The following is an 18,504-nucleotide window of genomic DNA, read 5'->3' on the forward strand; positions in this document are numbered from 1 at the left end:
AGCATCGATATCTCTGTTCAACACGATGGTGTAATTGTTTTGTAATAGCTCTAAAACATGTTTAAACAGTGTCATCGTTATTGTTGTTCTTTTCAATTTAGGAACTGGGAGCCATGTCTGAAACAGAATTCGTGATACTCCACATACTCTTTATTTCAGGTGAGCTTGTCTACCAACATTGCTCCGGAAAAACTGCATGCAACATCCCGCTGCTGAGGCATATTTAGTGTGTCTTTTCATGCGGATTTTTCTAACCTCATATTCATCACGAGTCTGGTTTTCCAGGTTATATCTCTCACAGGCTCCGCCCTCTACTGGACTCTATGGGTAGTTCCCCTCGATCCTATCATGCAAGCATTCATCCACAGAAACTTTCTAGACGTAGCCTGAATGTGCGCGCATCTCACCGCATAAAAGGAGGCCTTGTCTCCTTACTGTCATCCCTTTCTCTTCAGCATGGCAGTGAGACACAGCTGAGTGAAGAGGCCGGTGAGCCGCCTGCGTCAGGGCTTCTACGGCCCGGCCCGTCCAGGCGAAGCCGGCCTTCGGGTGGCCAAAGGGGAGAAGGCCCCTGCCCCTGCTGTCGGGTGACCGCGAGATGCTTGAGTATCTGGATAAGATATTCTGGCTCGGGGTGCAGATGGCGGCGGCGGCCAGTAATCTAGGTGTGTTGGGAGTGTCGCTGAGTACCCTCCTCGTCTGAGGATGGGAGTGATTACTCGGACCGCTGCGAGTATGGGTAACGCAGCCGGTCGTGTGATGTCCCTGAGCACCGTGGCATCGCGTCACGTGTGGCTAGGTCTGACCGCACTGGCCAAGAAAGACCGAGACGATCTCCTTGGGGCCCCCGTTGCCACGGAAGGGCTCTCCGGATCGATATCCTCGGTCGCCTGGAGGGAGAGAGGGCGCAGCTCAGCCGCATGCTGCCGCTGGCTCGCCCTGAGGTCTCTCCGCAAGGGAGAGAGCGCCCGGCGGTGGTAAGGCGGAGAGAGGCGACGGTACAGAGCCCCTAGAAGGGGGTACTGGGTGGGCCGCAGCGAAGGGGTACTGGGTGGGGAGCTCCGTCCTCCAGGAGTTGACTGGCGGCGGGAGGAAGCATCCCGGCGGAGAGAGGAGATTTCTCCGGCCAGGACGCGAGGGCAAATCCCGCCTCCTCCCTGTTTGACCCCATGGTAACAAGGTAATCTTTTCCAAAGAGGGAGTGGGGCTCGATGCAGGCAGTCTACGCGCGACCCTGTCAGAGAGCAGACAGGCATCCTTGCTTCGGGCAGTTTGCAGACTGCAACAGGGGGCAACAGTGACAGCTTTGACTTTCATGCAGACCCTGGGTCTCATGGCGTTGGCTCGCGTTGTGGTCCCGCTCGGGTTACTGCATGTGCGCCGCCTGCAGAGGTGATTCTCCAGCCTGCGTTTAGATCTCAAGAGACACAAACGGCGTCTGGTGACCATCCCCCCCCCTCAGTGGAGGGCAACCTCCAATTCTGGGGGTCCCCGGATCACCTCCGGAGGGGGTCCCCACTGGGACGGGTGACCTCCTACATCACAGTGTTCACTGCGCCCTGTGGTGCTCCATGGCTCTGAGCGACGACCTGCCCTTGGGGGTGGACGCGTTTGAACACGAGCCATGGCCAAAGAAGCTGCTTTACGCCTTTCCACCGTTGTGTCTCATTCTCACACTCCTGGGGAGGGTGAGGCGGGAACATGGTGGTACTCAGAGATGACACAAATGAAGGTGGGCCGGCCCTGGGTGCTCCCCCAGTTCCGGGGGGCGATGTCTCAGGAGGCAGGTGCAATCGGGGCGTTACCCACTCTGGGCTCCTGAGAGGGACAGGCTAAGGTAACAGGACTGGACCCACTAACTTTGACCTTTAAAGAAACATTAAAACAACAAAATACTTCTCACATATTACTAAACCCGTTTGACAATGAACTCTTGAGAAATGGCTAATCTAAAAGAAAAAAAACACCCTCTGAACATTAAGCATTTGGATTTGACTACCCAAATTATTTTAGAGCTTGCAAAATAATGTTTCAATATATTTTTCCTGTTGTTCACCCTTTCAACCTTTCACCTATTTACTTCAATTCATCAGACTTTTCTCCAAAACCAGGTTTAAAAAGTGGAACTTGTGCTACATTAGTTACATGTCTTCTTTAAGTACACTGTAAGAAACGTACTGTGAAGTTCACAGTATTTAAGTGGCAGCAATTGACAAGTTACTTACTGTAAAATGAATTACAGTAAGTAACTTGTCAATTGTTGCCAATTAAATACTGTAAAATGAATCACCGTAAGTAACTTGTCAATTGCTGCCAGTTAAATACTTTAAAGGTAATCACAGTATTTACATGTTTTATTTACAGTAACAGTGTAAAATGAAACACAGTAACTTCCAATACTGTATTTGTGTTTACGGTAATAGTGTTTTAACTGTAAAATGAAACACAGTAATTAGTTTTTTTTTTTTTAAGGTATTACAGTAGTAGTATTATAGCTGTAAAATGAAACACAGTAACTTCCAAGTACTGTATTTTTGTTTACGGTAATAGTGTTTCAACTGTAAAATAGAAACTTTAATGCTATACTTTTAAGTCACAGTATCAGTATTGTAACTGTAAAACAATTTATTATAGTAAACTTCATGTCATGCTGGTAATTTACAGATTACCAGACATTCTTGACACAATTTTAAAGCTCACCAATAACTGCAGGGAGACAACAAACAATACATTTTAACCATGTATTCTTAATTGTTGAAACCTAAGCCATCTATAATGGAGCCAGCCTATCAGGGAGTCATCATTGGGATCATCCTACTCATCTCCCTGGTTGTCATTGTTTTGTAAGTCTCACAAATTAAAGCATTCAAGGTACACATTTTCTAATTTCCTGAATAATTTCTTATCGCCTTTTTTACTTACAGCGCTCTGTTGCGTGGGAGACGGGGGTTTTGGACGTGTTCAACTGAACAACAGAGTCTGGTAGGAATCAATTGTTTACAATAATGGACTGTATACTGTAGGAAAAATAAGATGTCTAAGTTTCTCCATGAGTAAAAAAGAGGAAGAAACGCAACAGATCTGTACAAATATCCAGTTTCTAACATGATGTGGTGAAAGATTGTACAAACCACAAAAGAGGAATCATCTTTTGACAGACATATTTGCTGCTGCTTACGTTTTTACAGAATGAAGAGCTGACTATTGAGGAGCCGGAAGAGGAAATCCACTACGGAGAGATCGATTTCTCCAAGCAGACCCCTGGTCGACCCCTGTCCCGGTGCAGGACGGGGGGCAGAAGGAGGAAACGCTGTACGCTCAGGTCAAAGTGCCACACACAGCAGACAGCCTAACACAGGCTGCTAGGCAACCAGAGGACCTCTACGCTCAAGTGAAGGAATGATGCAAAGACACAAAGTCCATTAAAAATGTTTGAAGATAAACATTATTGAATAACTCAAGTTTGTAGAAATGGAGACCTGGACTGTTTTAACACAATGAAGGGAAACTCATAACCTCCCACATCTGCAGCTTTATGTCAGTTGTAAACATGTAAATATGTGTGTGTGTGTGTGTGTGTGTGTGTGTGTGTGTGTGTGTGTGTGTGTGTGTGTGTGTGTGTGTGTGTGTGTGTGTGTGTGTGTGTGTGTGTGTGTGTGTGTGTGTGTGTGTGTGTGTGTGTGTGTGAGACACTTGAAGCACTCGTGCATCTTTTGAAATGTTTGAAATTGCATTTAAGTAATCTCAGTTTCTTATGTATGTATTGTGAATCAATTTGAATGATGCACACATTTATTTGGTTTTTATTCACCAAAATAAAATATACTTTAAGCACCTTTAAATAATCGTTATGCTCATATTTCACCATTAAAACACCTTCATTCCTCAATGTCACAATTTACAGAGTTCCTTCTGTATGTGGTCATCAAAGAGAGAGACAGTTCCTTTTTTTCTCCTCGGTGTTGCATGCAAGCTAACGTCATTTTAAACCAACAAAGTGCCACAGATATTCCTGTTTCTGTTTCATCAGATCATTGTTTACCATGTTAGGGAAGTTTTGTTTCCGTTATGATTGAGTCCATATGAGTGTTTAAATTACAATTTCTTTAACTCTCTCTTCCTCTCACACTCGCACTGAGGAAATGACACTGACACTATGTTAATGTTTGCTACCATGATTGAGTTCAGGACTGAAAGGCAATAAGTTGAAATTCATTAAACTCCATTTATTGGTTTCATTTAGTCATTTTAAATTTGAGTAGCTTTCTTCACAACAATTAAGATGGGTGTTAGAATGTAACTAAGTGTTGGGGAAATATTTTCCAAGGCCCATAACTTTGACCCAGTTTATCAGTTTAAACGGTCCTGACTGAGCACACGCTCTCACGGGGGAGAGAGAAACTCCCTCTGGAGGGAACGTTGAGATTTTAGCCTTTGCAGACCATTTACATACACACAACCTATATTACACACTACAGGAAAGAGAAAAAATAACAAAAAGTATAACAGGGCAAATTTATTATTTCTCCCACTGATAATGGAGATATTCAAGCAAAGAACCTCAAATGTACAGCTCAGTTAAAAGTATCCACTGTTAGGGAATCATTTGCTTAGGTATTCAACCTTCAACACAGTTCGTCATTTTCTCATTTTCTCATCTCACTTTCTCCTTTCCCATGGCATGGGTCTACGGCCTTGAGTAACTCCAAATAAACCACCAGTGTTTGCCATCAAAGCTCCAGCTCTCCTCGTGCCTCTCTGAATCCTGTTTCCAATTGCTACAGAAGTTTCCCCCACATCCACCAGTAATTATATATTTAATATAGAGAAACACTTAGTGTGAAAAGCAAAACATGTATGAGTGGTTAGGGTGAGAACTTCTTCTATTTCTCTGCTGTAAAGAACGGCAGATGCTGTCTCTTCTCAAATGATAGGAAGTCGACTTCAATGACCACAGCTTCAACAAAGGAAGTTAGTTTGTGAAAAGTGAACACATAAGAAAACATTATTTATTATTGTCTAACTAACAGTTGTATTATTTTGTTAGGTGCAGATTTGCCTTGCAGAAGTAAGTCAGTTAAACCACAGAACATTGTGGTTGTGCAAAGCTCGGTGCTCTCTGAGAGTAACTGCATTATTCTGCTTGAAACCTAGGTTATGACATTCAGTGCAGTCCAGTCTGTGAGAATGGTGACAGCCAACATTTTACTGAGTCTCTTCTTCCTTTCAGGTGAGCTCTTTGTTCCATGTTTACTTCAGGAAAATGCTTTAATTCATTCATTTGATTTAATAAAAAAACAAAAACAGAAAGGGTACGAGCTGCTGGAAATCTTAAAAGTTAACTTAAAAGGCACCTAGCAGTTTATACCATTGTTTACATTATTTAATTCACTTAATTACATTTACATTGTAAAATGTCATTGTAATTATATTGATCACCTGTTTATATTCTAAAATGTTATTGTTATTTTATTTATTATTTTTGTATTGTATTCAAATTTTTAAATATGAATGTGATTTTATTAATTCCCTTTTAATTGAATTGTATTGTTGTTATTTAAATCTGGTTTTTATTTTCTTGTGTTTTATGACTTTCAAAATATATGTAATTGATTCGCTCGCCTGCATTGCTCTCAAATCGTCACATATTTATGTTGTTTTTCATGGTTGTAGGATAGTGGTAGGGCAGGTGCTAATCAAATGAAGTGTTACTGCTCCACTCATGAAGATTTGTTTCACAGGGGCTAACACTGAGTGTCTGACTCACCTGCTCCTAACAACCCCTCAGGAGATGGAAGCACTAAATGGATCCTGTCTTCATGTCCCATGTAACTTCAGTGCTAACAAAGTTGGAGAAACATTTGATGGCTCAAGAGAATCCTTCGGAGTGTGGATTAAAGACACTGCTGACTTTGCCAACAATCCAGACAAAGTGATTTTCAACAGTAGCAAGCCAGAAATCGACCTAATGGAAATCCCCGGAGACCTGAGTCAGAGAAACTGCACAACCTTATTTCACAGGTTAAACACAAGTTCCACGGCCAGATACTTCTTCAGAGTTGAGAACAGACCATTTCTGTCAACAGCTGGTTGTGATCCTCTAGAAATAACAGTCAAAGGTGAGAGATTCTATACAATTCTGATTCTGGATTGTAAATAATGTAAGTACAGTTACTCAATTATTTATTTGAGTATTTACTTTACTACAGTTTGGAAGCAAATGTCATACTTTTACTCCATTAGATTTATTTAACATAGTTACTTTTTTCATATAAATCACATGATATGCTGTTGATATGATGCCCTTTATAGTAATTATTAACCAAGTATTTAACATATTACATTTTGATAATAAAACTTTTGCTCCAATACTTCAGTAACATTTTGAATTCATAATGGAATATTTTAAGAACATAGTATTTTACTTATGTTAAGGATCCGAGTACTTCTTCTTCGACTTCTGGTCAAATGTGACAGAAACCAGGTGTCATTGATTTGAATGTCTGACTGAATACACTATCAATAGACACTTTAAATGCAGAACTTTACTGCATCACATGCCTAGGGGAAGTAACGTAGCAGTAACAGGAACAATCTAAATGAATGTGACTTTGTTCACTTTGTTACCCTTCCAAGATAAAACTAAGAGGTACTGAAATTATTAAATGGGAGATTACATGAGAATTTACACTTACACAAATGTTAAAGGTTAAAAACACAGCACAGTGTTTTTCAGTGTATAATCTGATAATCTTTCAACCACAGATTCTCCTCCAAGCCCCAGAATTAAAATGTCAAACCCAGGTGATCTGAAGGAGGCGGAGTCTGTCACTGTAACCTGCTCAGCTCCAGCTCCCTGTCCACACTCCCCTCCTAAACTCACCTGGACTCTCCAACAAGACCCTCCCAACACAATGGAGGAAAACCCAGATCGGACCTTCACGACTAAGATCCAGAAGACCCTCACTCTGACAGACCAACATGATGGATTCGACATCACCTGCTCTGCCATCTATCCTGTGAATGAAGGGAAAGATGTGAAGACAGCAGAGGAGACACAGACTCTCCATGTTTCATGTAAGAACAACCTGTGATTGTCAGCACATGATGGCATGATTTGAATGAAGTTAATCTCACATTTTCCTCAGATGCTCCTAAGGACACCTCCGCCTCCGTCAGTCCGTCCTCAGGTTTGGTGTCAGCGGGCAGCTGGATGAGGCTGAGCTGCTCCAGCAGAGCCCAGCCTCCCGTCAGCAGCTTCACCTGGTTCAAGGAGAGCCAAGATGGAGACATGAAGGTCTCACAGGGAGAGATTTACAGCTTTAATGCCACAGAGGGAGGACGTTATTACTGTGTGGCCACAAATGAGCTTGGTAATGGAAAGTCAACAACGATCCTGCTGACTATTGGTAAACATGAAACTGCACTACAATTCAATGTCAAATTCATTTAATTAAACTATCGAAAGGACGTGCGTTGATATTTGAAGGTAGCAGCAGGAGTCCTGGTTTGAGATGTTCTCATGTTTCCCAGTGAGTGGAATCTGACCATGCTGTTGGGTTGCAGGTGATCAACAGGTTGGGACAGTTGATGTTCATCTGATACTGAAGATGCTGGGAATTATAATGCTCGTCAGTACAATGGTCATCTTTGAATGGTGAGACAAACTCTCCTGTGATATCACATGCAGCTACACACTCATTTGTATATTTGGCTGTAGATCATTATTGTCACGATATTCATGTTATGTCACGTTTTTATGTCTAGGTTTGGGTGTTTTGCTGTTCTCCCTGTCATGTTTTCCTCCCGTCGTTAGTTTCCCTGGTGTGTCTAGTTGTCTGATTGTGTTCACCTGTAGCCCTTGTGTTTCTCCTCCCCTGCCCGGCTGTTTCTCGTCTTGTGATTACCCCTCCCTGTATTTAGTCTTGTCTCTTCCGGTGTTCAGTGTTGGTTCGTCTTTTGTTTGTGACCGAGTTCACCGTGGAGTGTTTTGTCTGTCCCTGTGATATGTTAGCCCTTGAAATAAAGGTATTGTCAGTATTATCTGCATTTGGGTCCTATCTGCTTCACTCCTCGTATCAATTATCATCACAACATAAATAAAAACAAATGTTTTCCTTTTTTTCCAGCTGGTTTAGATCAAGACGCTCTTCTGAACCAGAGGAGGAATCCACCAGACGAGGAGAGGTATTTCATATTGGACACATTTAACTGCCTGCATGACAATGAATAAAATTCCAACTGAAAATAGTTCCTAATTTAGTTCTTAGGGATCAATAAACTAGGGTTTATTTATAGTTGTTCTTGTGTTAGGATGTGCATAATTAAGAAGGAATTATCCTCCAATGATTATACTTTTTAACAGAAGTGACATCACATGCAAAGCAGCACATCTCACTACTGAGACATCAGAGCTGGGTGCAGGCATTTACGAATGTTCACTATTGATTTTGCAGCAGGTTAAAGCAATGAAAATAACTCAAACATCTGGTTATGTTACCTTATATCGCAGCCTTGTGATGTAAGAAGTTAGCTGGTGACAAATGGAGTGTTTAGGAGCTTAGGAGCAACAAATATTAGATGAATATTCTCCAGCTATCAGACGTATGACTCCAAATGAAGGCTGATGTTGCTCCATGTCTGATGGAAGTGTAAAAAGGTAACATGTGTGCTATAACAATTATATGAATTGGTCCATTAAAACACAGATTGCTAATAACAGAACATCAGACATAAATACCAAGAAAACATAATCATAGACAAATACAAGTATTCCCCAATAAAAATCAAGTCATACTTTAAACCTGCATTCATTTATTTTGAGTGCTGTCCAACAAGCGCTAACACAACATTAACGTAGTATCACCTTGTAAAGATTATACAGCAAACATTATTGTGTATATGTGTGCGTTTTAGTGTGCGAGTTTCCACTTATTCTTTTAAGATCCCCTATCACACTCTTTTTCAACAATATATTATAGGTCTCAGATATACACAAAACATGTCTCTGAAGTGTTTGGCTGAAATACCAAAAAGAGAGGGAATCTATTTTCCTGAAACTTTCAGAATCTCTTAACAGAGAGGGGAGACATGTTTATGTATAAAAGACAGGAAAAAGTGGATTTTGCATAAAAGGGTCTTTTTAGTTATTTGGTTGATTGCTCCGTCTGCTGTGCAGTGTATGGTGTTGTGAGGTCCTGAGACATAACTGTTATTCTGTGGCTACACAAATTACATGCTGCAACTATTTTTAATCTTTACAGACACTAAATCATTAAGTTACAGTAACCTCCCCTCTTATTTTTCAGGACGCAGCAGAAGCAGATTATGTCAACCGTGTGGTCGAGTTACAAACATCCTGAGTCACAAAGAGAGCAGGAAGACGTTCAGTTCACTTTTACTGAAATAAAATGCTGTATTGATTTGCCGGTACCACTTTACAATAAGACTACCCTTATAAAGGATTCATAAAGGGTTTATAATTAGGTTATGAATAAGGTTGTAAAGACTTTATTAATCATTAAGAACCATTTATAAACCAGTTGTATACATCAACACAGGCTCACTATTTGGCAAGATGACTAAGCCTTATATTGGCTACTTAGCGAGAATCAACACAGTGGTTGATGCTGGCTGATGAAGAAGACGACGAAGTACGCTAATTAGCCAATATAAGGCTTAGCAGTCCAGATAAATGTGGGCTCACTATTTGGCAAGCAACCGGTCACAGCTGCCCTGTTTATCTAATGTCTTATAAAAGATTATTAATGATTTATAAAGTGTTCACTACCTAATTAAAAAAATTAATTACAAACTATTCGTAAGCCCTTTATAAGGGTAGTCTTATTGTAAAGTGGTACCTGATTTGCCTTATATGTTCCACATTAAGAAGGAGTGGCTTACAGGATGCAGTGAGTGGTGTGATGAAAATAAAAAGAGGATATTAGCAGAGAGACGAAATATGGGTCATGATGTGGCATCCAGCAGATACAAAAGCCTGGTGTGTGTGTCCACACTTCCTTTTTTCTAACAAGACTAAATACTGTAGAGCATTTGTTGGACACCTTACATTACTTCCTGGATTTCACATTTTGGTAAGACAATCATTTCAATGCTTTCTACAACATTTTGCAGGTATTTTTGGTTTAGGATAAAAAAAACATTTCGTAATTATTTGCCTTAGCGTGCCACTTACAATTCAGATTTCTGTAAATAATCAATTGTACCATGTTCTTTGAATATGACCCTAAACCTTAGTGAATAACATGTTGAAGTGTTTGTACTGTTTGTGCTGTACGCACAAGTAAAAAGTTCTTAATTCATTTGTCTCGCGTTAAACTTAATCATGGCACATGATTTTTATTTTGTTCTTTTTATTCGTAATTGCTTAACTTGTATTTCTGTTGGATGCATGTGAACTGTGTTAAATACAAAACAAATCAGGGGTTAAAAAGAATTCTGTGAAGAAGCTTTGAATGTTAGAAAAATACATTCAGATATCTAAGTTACCGTGTTGATGCTGATAAAATGTAATATTTAAAATGGTAAGCACCAACATTATGAATAAAAAAAAGTTAATATTTCCTGTTCTTGAAATATGTCATTATTTTTGTTCACGACATGACTCATGTCCTTTGAAACCTTAACATCTGACTTCCTTCCTACTTTTAAGAAAAGAGAACAGTCTCTGCCACATTACTTAGAGAACTACAAGAGAAGACTACATTTTCACTATAGCTATGGACCAACATTTTATATTTCTTACACAACCATCCACTTTAAAAAACCATGATTGTGCGTTGTTCTACCTCGGTTAGGGGTGGTGTGTTCATCTTTTATCACAGGGAAAGTGCAGCATTGATAAGAAATGCAGTAAATGTAGTATGTTCTAGCTGTGGGCTCATGTGGTAAGGAAACATTTGACTGAACTCAGTCTTTTATTGTTTTTTTTATATTTTCTGTTAATTATTTCAAAGCATAATACTGCAGAAGGATTTAAATTGAAAGTGTCAAAAACTAACTGGTTGTACAGGGTAAGTTTCTGTGGTGTCTTTGAAGTAGGGAAGTTCCTTTAAAAGGCACTTTGTAAAAACTGAATACGTTATATGTATGATTACTACAAATGAAAAGTAACAGTGTTCTTGTTTTTGCGAATCCAGAATCCTGAATATGGTGACCAACATGTTGCTGCTAGTCCTCTTTGTTTCAGGTGAGATGTTTGTTACTTTAATAGTTTACAATCTTTACTTAGAAAAAGCAGAAATACCAGAATGACTCCTTTGTTCACATCCTGAGTTTGAATACAATTTGCTTACTAGACAAAGTTTGTTAATATGCTCTTTTTTCTTCCTGCAGATCTCCCACATCTTGTTGAAGGTGCTTGTTACCAGGCCCTTGACATCACCACCCCGAAGCAGATTGAAGCACTGAGTGGATCCTGTTTGCTGATCCCGTGTAACTTCAGCGCTGTCTCAGCTGAGCGCTTCAACAGCTCACGAGAAATCTTTGGAGTGTGGAGTAAAAAAGAGCACACATTTGATGAAACTAAAGAAAACTGGATTTTCCACAGTGATGGGTCAATCAACAGATATCCAATGAGTCTTACAGGAAACCTGAGTCAGAGAAACTGCACCACTCTGTTTTCTAGTTTGAATAAAAGTCACACAGACAAATACTTCTTCAGGATTGTGAACAGACCATTTCTGGCAACAGCTGCATGTGCTCCTCTTCAGATAACAGTGAACGGTAAGAGACTTTTTGTTGGAGTAGTTTTACCTTTATTGTTCAACTATACATTTAGGATAATCAATGTATCAGTTATTACAGAAATTATTCAGACAATCAAAAAGTCATAATATCTGAAACCTGCTAAATCCAAATATATTACAGTATATAATATTGTATGCATTACTTTTACAAATAATGCACGTCTACATGCACAGATATGAGTCTCATGTGGTGACAAGTGGATGACAACATCTACATAAAGGATGCAGCTGACTGACCTTTCTTTTCACGTTTTACAATAAGATGTACATTTTTTTATTACTGTTGAAAACTGTATTGGCCTGTATCCTCACATTTAAAATGTGTTAAACCACAGATTCTCCTCCGAGCCCCACCATTGAGATCCCAGGTGATCTGAAGGAGGCGCAGTCTGTCACTCTAACCTGCTCAGCTCCAGCTCCCTGTCCACACTCCCCTCCTAAACTCACCTGGACTCTCCAACAAGACCCTCCCAACACAATGGAGGAAAACCCAGATCGGACCTTCACGACTAAGATCCAGAAGACCCTCACTCTGAAGGACCAACATGATGGATTCAACATCACCTGCTCTGCCAGCTATCCTGTGAATGAAGGGAAAGATGTGAAGACAGCAGAGGAGACAAAGACTCTCCATGTTTCATGTAAGAACAACCTGTGATTGTCAGCACATGATGGCATGATTTGAATGAAGTTAATCTCACATTTTCCTCAGATGCTCCTAAGGACACGTTCGCCTCCGTCAGTCCATCCTCAGGTTCGGTGTCAGCATGCAGCTGGGTGGAGCTGAGCTGCTCCAGCAGAGCCCAGCCTCCCGTCAGTAGCTTCACCTGGTTCAAGGAGAGCCAAGATGGAGACATGAAGGTCTCACAGGGAGAGATTTACAGCTTTAATGCCACAGAGGGAGGACGTTATTACTGTGTGGCCACAAATGAGCTTGGTAATGGAAAGTCAACAACGATCCATCTTAAACTCAAAGGTAACAGGACTGGACCCACAAACTCAGACCTTTAAAGGAAAACACTACATCAACAAAATATTTGTATTTTATATTACTAAACCGTTTTACACGAAACTCAGAAATGGCTCATCTAAAAGTGAAAAAAAATATCCATCTGGCTAATGGAGGTAAACACATGCATACATTTGTGAAATAGGAGCAGGTATTTTTGGATAAAGCAGTTAATGCATCAATGTAAATATATGCAAAAACGGGAATAATGAGTTTGATGGGAAGATAAAAAAAATACATTTACATCAAAAAATGTGGTCTATAAATGATAAATTAGGATTTCATCAAATTAGGCCACATAAAATAGGACGAAAAGAGATTTGCAATTTGAAAGGAAAGTGAAAAGAGGAAGAGAGAAAATAAAAAACTGAATTTCATCAACTGAGAAAACATTTTGAGTTTCAGCTTCATCATTGTCTGTTTTTCCTAAATACTGTATGAAGTCAAGCTCTACATGAAATCTGGATTATAGCCACGAATGTTTTTTTTCCTGTAGGAACTGATGGCTCTTCACCATGGGGGGGAGTTGTCGGGGGGATCATTGGGATCGTTGGGATCATGATACTCATCTGTTTTGCTGTTGCTGTTTGGTAAGTAACTCAAATCAATTTAGTATCCACATCTATTACATGAAGCTGACCGCTCTTTATCTCTTCCAGGTGGTTGAAGTCCAAACATACAACTCAAGAACAGTCACAGGTGGGGAAATACTCAAATGTGCAGTACATATATGTGTTGTGAATACTTTCTTAAATAGACTGGAGACTGCACTGACTAAGTTCCTTATCTGTGAGTAAATGTGGCACAATGAACCACTGTCAGGGTGCTTCATCAGAGTTCCTATTTCTATGTATCAACTCTCAGCAGGGGGAGCAGATCAGTGGAGAACATGAGACACAAATCAATGATACGCAGAGGCTAACAGCTGTCAAGGAATCAGCCGCAGCAACAGAAACAGGAGAAGAGATCCACTACGGAGAGATCGACTTCTCCAAGCAGAGGAATCAAAGTCCCCCTGTCTCAGAGCAGCACGGTGGACAGACGGAGGACACGCTGTACGCTGAGGTCAAAGTGTCAGAGACAGCAAACAGACCGGAAGACCTCTATGCTCAAGTGAAAAGGAAATGAATGTATAGACATGTATTTTTTTTGACAAATATTCAGTTTTTTTTATTGCCACAAGAACCTGTTTGCTTCAAAACTTGAAGTTATTTTCCATATATTTAAAGTGTCATATTTAGATTTTTTCGAAGTGCACTTTTATGTTATTGATTGCTTTAATAAAAGGCCCTGCTATGTAACAAACTGCAAAATCATCAGACTATAAGAAGTAAAGTTAGACGATGATGAATAAAATAGGAAGTAACATTTTTAAAATATCTTAATTATCTGGTTTAGTCAACTATCTGTTATTTTCACTCGAGATATGATCTGAGAAATGATGTGTATTTTTGTGTAAAGGTCATTTTGCAAAATAAACCAACAAGTATTTATTTTTTTGTTTAACTTGAAGTAATGCTTAAAACACTTCCCAACTTCAAAAACTATAAAGTATTATTATTATATAGTAGGGTATTGTATTCAATTTAATTATTTATGTAGCATGTATATATTTATTTATCTTTTTTTAACATAACTTTTAACAGTTTCGAAATTCACATGAGCCTTTTTTCCATGGAGGGTCTCACTAGTTTGAAGTGGGTGTGGCTTAGGTTGGAAAATATGATGTCACCCGTTTCTGTGCACCAGTCAAGATTTAGCATTGTATGAATCACAATCTGATGACAGCTGGGAGGGGGGGTGTTGAAGTTCTTACAGTGTTAAAATATTTATTAATTATAGCTACATATGTGTATTGTTGCCTATTTTATAATAATACAGAGGATGATGCAAAGCTATCAGGGGCTTCCAAATTAAAGAGGTGCAAATGTACAGTATGCTCCTTAATTAATACAAATGACTCCATCAAATAAACACAATTTACAAAAACAAGACTAAATGTGTGATTATATTTCACATCATTAATCCAAATCTGCAAAGTAACTAAAGGTGTTAAATACATGTAGTGGAGTAAAAGTACACAATGTACCTCTGAATTGTTGTGGAGTAGAAGTATAAAGTAGCAGAAAATTGAAATACTCAAAATACAAGTACCTCAAAATGGTCCTTAAGTGAAGTACTTGAGTAAATGTACTTAGTTACTTCACACCACTGGATGTAGGACATGGCATGAGTTCTGTTGCAGTGTTTTATGTTTCATTACAGATCCTGTAATACAGAGTGTGTCCACTGGGTGTCACTGTTGCTAATACGGTGGTCCTAATGCAGTGGTTTATTGTAGGGGACTGTCCCCTTCATTTAATGTCATATAGTTACTTTTATTTAAAGGATGTGATATGAATTTGTAATATTCAACTCTTCTACCCAGTTGCAAAGAAAGTATCTTACATTTGCTCCTCAATTACACAATACTACATTAAAATAATGTCATGAATTAGTGATAAGAACAGAAGAATATCATATTTTAAATAATGTAATGCCACAAATTAATAATATTTAAATTAAAATTATTATAATGATATATGTTGTATCCTGCATGAAGAGCTAGAACGTTTTTATTGCAGTATTCCTTTTTTGAATGTGATGTATTATTTTTAGGCACTGCTGCATATATGTTTTACCATAATCTATTTATTTATTATTACATTTGATTTTTAACTTGCCTTTTTATATAATATGTAACTCTTCTACTTTAATCTGCAGTGTACCTCTGCTGCTGTAAATGTCCCCACTGCGGGAAGAATAAAGGATTTCTGATGTTTCACATGTACTTCCTGTTTTTGTAATGTAGGTCACTTCGGTGTACCACTAAACCAGCAGGACTTTCTGCGTGGAGCTGAAACACAAGAAGTATCCCCGGGGTTAAATTACACCCTAAACAATGAAGTTGGTTATTTGCATTTAAACTCAAATTCACCCTCTGATATTCATTTCCCAAAGAAGAGCCTCGTTGTGTCTCTCTCTTTGATATAGGATTTATTGGTAAGAACATTTTCAGATGCTATTATATTATGTTAAAAATTACTCTTCATGAACTAAAAAAAAAAAAAACATCAAATGATCTAATATTTAATTTGATCCTTTTTTTTGTCAGAATTAAGACTGAGAATGACAAATTTGCATCATCAGCATTTAAATGTTTAGCATCGGTATCTCTGTTCAACACGATGGTGTAATTGTTTTGTAATAGCTCTAAAACATGTTTAAACAGTGTCATCGTTATTGTTGTTCTTTTCAACTTAGGAACTGGGAGCCATGTCTGCAACAGAAGTCGTGATACTCCACATCCTCTTTATTTCAGGTGAGCTTGTCTACCAACATTGCTCCGGAAAAACTGCATGCAACATCCCGCTGCTGAGGTATATTTAGTTTGTCTATTCATGCGGATTTTTCTAACCTCATATTCATCATGAGTCTGGTTTTCCAGGTTATATCTCTCAAAGGCTCCGCCCTCTACTGGACTCTATGGGTACTTCCCCTCGATCCTATCATGCAAGCATTCATCCACAGAAACTTGAGACGTAGCCTGAATGTGCGCGCATCTCACCGCATAAAAGGGGGCCTTGTCTCCTTACTGTCATCCCTTTCTCTTCAGCATGGCAGTGAGACACAGCTGAGTGAAGAGGCCGGTGAGCCGCCTGCGTCAGGGCTTCTACGGCCCGCCCGTCCGGCGAAGCCGGCCTTCGGGTGGCCAAAGGGGAGAAGGCCCCTGCCCCTGCTGTTGCGTGACCGCGAGATGCTTGAGTATCTGGATAAGATATTCTGGCTCGGGGTGCAGATGGCGGCGGCGGCCAGTAATCTAGGTGTGTTCGGAGTGTCGCTGAGTACCCCCCTCGTCTGAGGATGGGAGTGATTACTCGGACCGCTGCGAGTATGGCTAACGCAGCCGGTCGTGTGATGTCCCTGAGCACCGTGGCATCGCGTCACGTGTGGCTAGGTCTGACCGCACTGGCCAAGAAAGACAGAGACGATCTCCTCGGGGCCCCCGTTGCCACGGAAGGGCTCTCCGGATCGATATCCTCGGTCCCCTGGAGACCTCAGGGCGCAGCTCAGCGCATGCTGCCGCTGGCTCGCCCTGAGGTCTCTCCGCAAGGGAGAGAGCGCCCGGCGGTGGTAAGGCGGAGAGAGGCGACGGTACAGAGCCCCTAGAAGGGGGTACTGGGTGGGCCGCAGCGAAGGGGTACTGGGTGGGGAGCTCCGTCCTCCAGGAGTTGACTGGCGGCGGGAGGAAGCATCCCGGCGGAGAGAGGAGATTTCTCCGGCCAGGACACGAGGGCAAATCCCGCCTCCTCCCTGTTTGACCCCATGGTAACAAGGTAATCTTTTCCAAAGAGGGAGTGGGGCTCGATGCAGGCAGTCTACGCGCCACCCTGTCAGAGAGCAGACAGGCATCCTTGCTTCGGGCAGTTTGCAGACTGCAACAGGGGGCAACAGTGACAGCTTTGACTATCATGCAGACCCTGGGTCTCATGGCGTTGGCTCGCGTTGTGGTCCCGCTCGGGTTACTGCATGTGCGCCGCCTGCAGATGTGATTCTCCAGCCTGCGTTTAGATCTCAAGAAACACAAACGGCGTCTGGTGACCATCCCCCCCTCAGTGGAGGGCAACCTCCAATTCTGGGGGTCCCCGGATCACCTCCGGAGGGGGTCCCCACTGGGACGGGTGACCTCCTACATCACAGTGTTCACTGCGCCCTGTGGTGCTCCATGGCTCTGAGCGACGACCCGCCCTTGGGGGTGGACGCATTTGCACACGAGCCATGGCCAAAGAAGCTGCTTTACGCCTTTCCACCGTTGTGTCTCATTCTCACACTCCTGGGGAGGGTGAGGCGGGAACATGGTGGTACTCAGAGATGACACAGATGAAGGTGGGCCGGCCCTGGGTGCTCCCCCAGTTCTGGGGGGCGATGTCTCAGGAGGTGCAATCGGGGTGTTACCCACTCTGGGCTCCTGAGAGGGACAGGCTAAGGTAACAGGACTGGACCCACTAACTTTGACCTTTAAAGAAACATTAAAACAACAAAATACTTCTCACATATTACTAAACCCGTTTGACAATGAACTCTTGAGAAATGGCTAATCTAAAAGAAGAAAAAAACACCCTCTGAACATTAAACATTTGGATTTGGCTACCCAAATTATTTTAGAGCTTGCAAAACATTGTTTCAATATAGTTTTCCTGTTGTTCACCCTTTCAACCTTTCACCTATTTACTTCAATTCATCAGACTTTTCTCCAAAACCAGGTTTAAAAAGTGGAACTTGTGCTACATTAGTTACATGTCTTCTTTAAGTACACTTTAAGAAACGTACCGTAAAGTTCACAGTATTTAAGTGGCAGCAATTGAAAATTTACTTACTGTAAAATGAATTACAGTAAGTAACTTGTCAATTGTTGCCAATTAAAAACTGTAAAATGAATTACAGTAAGTAACTTGTCAATTGCTGCCAGTTAAATACTTTAAAGGTAATAACAGTATTTACATGTTTTATTTACAGTAACAGTGTAAAATGAAACACAGTAACTTCCAATACTGTATTTGTGTTTACGGTAATAGTGTTTTAACTGTAAAATGAAACACAGTAATTTTTTTTTTTTTTTTAAGGTATTACAGTAGTAGTATTATAGCTCTAAAATGAAACACAGTAACTTCCAAGCACCGTGTTTGT

The 18,504-nt window shown here is 40.7% G+C and overlaps 2 protein-coding genes across 2 annotated transcripts; both read left to right on the forward strand.

Moving 5' to 3' along the window:
• Positions 1-5,128: 5,128 nt before the first annotated feature.
• Positions 5,129-9,447, forward strand: LOC307026704 (sialic acid-binding Ig-like lectin 9). The gene is made up of 7 exons (XM_079662301.1): positions 5,129-5,230; positions 5,742-6,119; positions 6,766-7,077; positions 7,149-7,409; positions 7,567-7,657; positions 8,130-8,187; positions 9,309-9,447. Exons 1-7 carry the CDS (start codon positions 5,158-5,160, stop codon positions 9,360-9,362), a joined length of 1,227 nt encoding a protein of 408 aa, XP_079518427.1. The 5' UTR covers positions 5,129-5,157; the 3' UTR covers positions 9,363-9,447.
• A 573-nt stretch (positions 9,448-10,020) lies between these two features.
• LOC307026417 (B-cell receptor CD22-like) lies at positions 10,021-15,314 on the forward strand. Its single transcript, XM_079661802.1, has 8 exons — positions 10,021-10,094; positions 11,160-11,209; positions 11,356-11,745; positions 12,104-12,409; positions 12,481-12,744; positions 13,274-13,367; positions 13,437-13,476; positions 13,642-15,314. Exons 2-8 carry the CDS (start codon positions 11,170-11,172, stop codon positions 13,903-13,905), a joined length of 1,398 nt encoding a protein of 465 aa, XP_079517928.1. The 5' UTR covers positions 10,021-10,094; positions 11,160-11,169; the 3' UTR covers positions 13,906-15,314.
• Positions 15,315-18,504: the final 3,190 nt, after the last annotated feature.

Source organism: Notothenia rossii, assembly GCF_949606895.1.
Source record: "Notothenia rossii genome assembly, chromosome: 12".
Classification (NCBI taxonomy): domain Eukaryota; kingdom Metazoa; phylum Chordata; class Actinopteri; order Perciformes; family Nototheniidae; genus Notothenia; species Notothenia rossii.